The sequence below is a fragment of the Durio zibethinus genome, chromosome 26 (genome assembly GCF_047325235.1).
Source record: "Durio zibethinus cultivar Kanyao isolate XHJ-2024 chromosome 26, ASM4732523v1, whole genome shotgun sequence".
Lineage (NCBI taxonomy): Eukaryota > Viridiplantae > Streptophyta > Magnoliopsida > Malvales > Malvaceae > Durio > Durio zibethinus.
The window spans coordinates 4,522,415-4,526,704 of NC_143187.1; the positions used below are offsets into that span (position 1 = coordinate 4,522,415).

A 4,290-nucleotide genomic window follows, 5' to 3' on the forward strand; every position below is an offset into this window, starting at 1 on the left:
AAATCTTATTTTCAAAAAAAAAAAAACCCAATCTTAGAGGGTCAGGTTGGGAGGGAACCCGTCGAAGACAAATTGGGTTGCTGACCTTAGATATAATTAGATTAAACCCCACATTCCTAGCATAATTGTTTTTAAAATAATTTTTTTTACACATCAAAGCTATATTTCTTTTTCCTTGTTATTTCTATTTCTTTTAAATTTTCGAACACTTACCGTACCAAGCTGGAAAAACTATTTTTTATGTGGTAGAAACTAGAAAGTGAAATTACATGAACCTTCGATTGACATTAAAAGATTTTTTTTACGTAGTCAAACCAGCAGAGTTATGTTGTACGTTAAACTTTCTTCGAAACGAGTCTTTTTAAAGTTTAATTGGACCTAAAATTCAGGCAAAAGATTTAGAAACATCTAAAAGGTTGCTGTTGGTTTTTCCATGATCTAGCTGGCTGAATTCCGGTATTTTATTGTTGATAATAGGCAGTTGACTAGATGAGAAAATGGTCAAATTTCAAATTTGAAATGCATGAATTAGCTGCATATTGTTTCTAATAAGAAAATATTCAGCAATTTTTGCTTAAATAACTATGTTTAAAATTTGGCCATTAATAGAAAATGTTAAAATTAAAAAATCAAAATTCAGAAATTATAATAGAAATTTGGATATCCAATCACAACGCCACTACAACTTCACGAATCAAAAGTGTGAGCTTAATCTATTTATTATGGAGAATTAATATTTAAATATTTTGGGTATATGAGACAAGAAAAAAAATTTTGTGTTTAAATGATGAGAAGGCTCCAATTATACTAAAAGCAAATATTAGTGTTTTAACATCATATTTTTTTTATCACCCTAGTATAAATAATTTTGTTCACAACTGCATATCATCTAGGAAAGCTCAAGTTTTTACGTGAAAGAGAAGTTTATAAACCTTAAGACATATCTTTTGGGATCCCGTATTGGATAGAATTTATATATATTTTTACAAAATTTTAACATACACTTACTTTTTTATTTTGATTTTTTAATTTGAAGAGATATTACGTTTTTAAATTCTCTAAAACTTGTAATTTTTGAAAGTCAGCTCAATATACATGTTATTTGAACTAATACTTAACATTGGAATTTTATATCTGAATTTATACACTTAATTTGTGTACTAAGGGCTAAGGTCTTCTAATTATAGGTCCTTTATAGATTCCTTGCTTATCAAGTCAAATTGTGGAATATAGATCTTGTTTTCAAGGTTGAATAAATGAAGTCCATAATATTTTATTAATTCATTAATTACAGGAATTTAATACATCGTAGCATATGTGTACTCAATAAAAGAAATTAAAACCAACGATCCCATTGATACAAAAGTACAAAACCAACGACAACATGCGAAAACAATGAAAATTTCCATCACCAAAATTGAACATTGAAGAGAGAGTTTTTCATTGATAGTATTATTTATGCATCTCAAAAGGAACTGAAAGTGAATTAACAATCTTACAGAGCTCCGTTCTTGGACCATACATTGAGCCAACAACGCATCTCAATAGGAGCCCAGTGGTGGAGTAAGGAACTAAGTTTTTTTTTTATTCATACAAGGAGAGAGAAGGGACGAGTAGGGATTCAAAAACTAAGTTGTTAATTAAAAAATTAACTTTTTTGGTAATATGGTTGGGGATATTGTTTGAGCTTAATATTTTTTCCAAACAATTTTAAAGGAATATGGCATGCTACCATATCAATGTGGTGCATGTATAATTTTATTTTCGAAATGCTATTTACAAGAGTCAAACCTGATTGACAAGAATAAGAAACTAAGTTTAGTTTAAAGTGCTCTTTGCACATTATAAGTCCTCATTGTTCAACATATACCATGATCAAGATATTTAGAAAACTGCCATAGTCTAATAATTTAATGGACCAATTCCGTTGTCTGGAATAACTTCTCACAGCACATAATTATTAACTTACCAAGCAAATAAAAACAGGGTACATGATAAACAAAGACGATTGATAAATTCTGTCATTGAATAGCGCATGTTTGTGAATTTTCCATTGTCTGGAACTTCTCACAACACAAAATTATTAACTAACAAAACAAACAGAAATAGGGTACATGACAAACAAAGAAGATTCACAAATTCTATCATTTCCTTCACACACCTTTGGGATGAAGATTCAAAAGTACATACACACGTACATATCAATTTAAAGTCTATTGATGAACATGGTATGATCCCAGCTGAAATTTGTATAAATAACTTACCTTATCAGGTCTACAATCATGACAAAAAGGAATTGTTTGGAGATTACCTGGGGCTGGGAGCTGCATGTGAGTCAACACCACCCGAAGGGGCGTTTGAAGGTGAGTGGCAGGATGTTATTATTAGATTGGTGGTCTGCATCGTCTGAGGGTTTTTAGGGGCCATCTGATCTGGAGCCAAACAATCCTTAAGTTCTGCCAACACGTGACTGATATCTGGCCTTTTGTTTGAAGTTGGCTGCGTACATGCCATCCCTATCTCCACAGCTTTCCAGACAGCATTGGTGTTGAATTCGCCTTTCAACTTAGGATCAACGATGCTCTGAATGTCGCCTCTTTCGATTGCCGGAGTCACCCATTGAAGTATGTGAATGTTGTATTCTGAACCTCTTAGTACTGCTGACTGGCCAGTGATAAGCTCAAACAGAATTATCCCAAAACTGTAAATGTCACTTCTTCTATTTAGGTTTCCTGACTTGTGAAATCTATATGCAAAACACAAATGACTTTTGTCAATGAGACATTTACTAGGAAAAATTAGAAAAATAGAAGTATAAAATAATGGACTATAGCTTGAAAATATTTATAATAATTCTCAAAATGGATATTTAATGGTACAAGGGGTTAATTAATGTAGAATTAAATATAGACAAAACATGTGCTCACAAGAACAATCACAAAGGTTATCCTAATTCTTTCAGCAATGATATGTGTATATGTTGGCTTCTTTATCTGTGGTAATTAATTTACTTTCTCTATCCCAAGTGAAATGTCCGTACGTTCCAAGAGTGTCTTCTTTTATTTGGTGAACAACCACACAACCCTTTACTTTTTTTAAAAATTTCGATAAAGAAACAGATAAAAATTTGATAACACTTACTCAGGGTCAAGGTATCCGGGTGTGCCTGCAGGACGAGTTGAAATGTGAGAAGCATTTTCTGTCGCAAAAGCTTTAGACAGGCCAAAATCAGCTATCTTAGCTTGCATATTTTCAGTCAACAAGATGTTGAAAGTTTTCAAATCTCGGTGGACTATGGGTGGCGTGTAACTATTATGCAGATACTCTAACCCTGCAACTCTAACCAATGTCATCAGTTAGTCAATTCAATTTTACAGACCAAAAAAATCAAAGAAATTAAAGATACTGTTAAGACTCGATCTGGACCATGTGCAGCGTCTACTGCAATTTGAAGACTGTCTTTCCAAATCAAAGTCTTTGATTCAGTCCCTGCAGGCCAAAAAGATCAAGATTAGCTCTCTCAGTTGGAATTGTATAAGAGATTGGATAGTAGGTTTGCAAAGTACGCGGAAATAAGTAGTACTACCAATGGAACAGAGTTCACTGTTCAACCTGACAAATGCTCCCTCAAGTTTCCATTAGCCATATACTCATAAACCAGTGCCATGTTGCCATCCTCCTCACAATAACCGATGAGAGAAACGAGCTTTTTATGATGAACAATCATTAAGAGTTAAGCCTGCAATATATTAGTGATGTGAATGAATTTATTGTTGGTAGTTTCAACATTAAGATGAAATTTTAATGTACTAATTGATACTCTGGCTGCATTTAGCTAACCTCAGCTCGAAATTCCTTATGCCTTTTCTTCGACGAAGGAGAGAGCAACTTGACTGCGACTTCAGTGCCATCTTTTAGAGTACCAAGGTAAACTTTTCCAAATCCTCCTTCTCCAATTACGCTTGTGAAGTTAGCAGTAATGTTAACAATCTCAGAGTAAGTAAAAGGTCGATTCTTTGAAATCAATGCCTTCCCTGGCGATAACAAGACCTGCAACAATACAATAGCAGAAACCATTGCAGTTCGAAAAAAGAGTTAAATACAGTTTTGGCACCGGAGCTTTAAGAAAATGTACAAATTGGTGCTTGAAGAAATAAAATGTATAAATCATTTCTCTTGAACTTTAAAAGTGTGTAACTTTTTAATCTATCAGTTAACATCAACTTTCAAAGTTTAATTTTTACATTCTTCTAGTTCAGTTATTAATTTTTACTTTTCATTTTAAATTCA

At 32.8% G+C, this 4,290-nt stretch overlaps 1 protein-coding gene across 1 annotated transcript; it reads right to left on the reverse strand.

The window, feature by feature from the left end:
* Nucleotides 1-1,456: 1,456 nt before the first annotated feature.
* LOC111274146 (Protein kinase superfamily protein) lies at nt 1,457-4,077 on the reverse strand. The gene is made up of 5 exons (XM_089755121.1): nt 3,841-4,077; nt 3,613-3,706; nt 3,427-3,489; nt 3,142-3,331; nt 1,457-2,746 (listed from the first exon to the last, which is right to left on the reverse strand). The coding sequence occupies exons 1-5, from the start codon at nt 4,075-4,077 to the stop codon at nt 2,308-2,310; spliced, it is 1,023 nt and encodes a 340-aa protein (XP_089611247.1). The 3' UTR covers nt 1,457-2,307.
* Between the last annotated feature and the right edge of the window lie 213 nt (nt 4,078-4,290).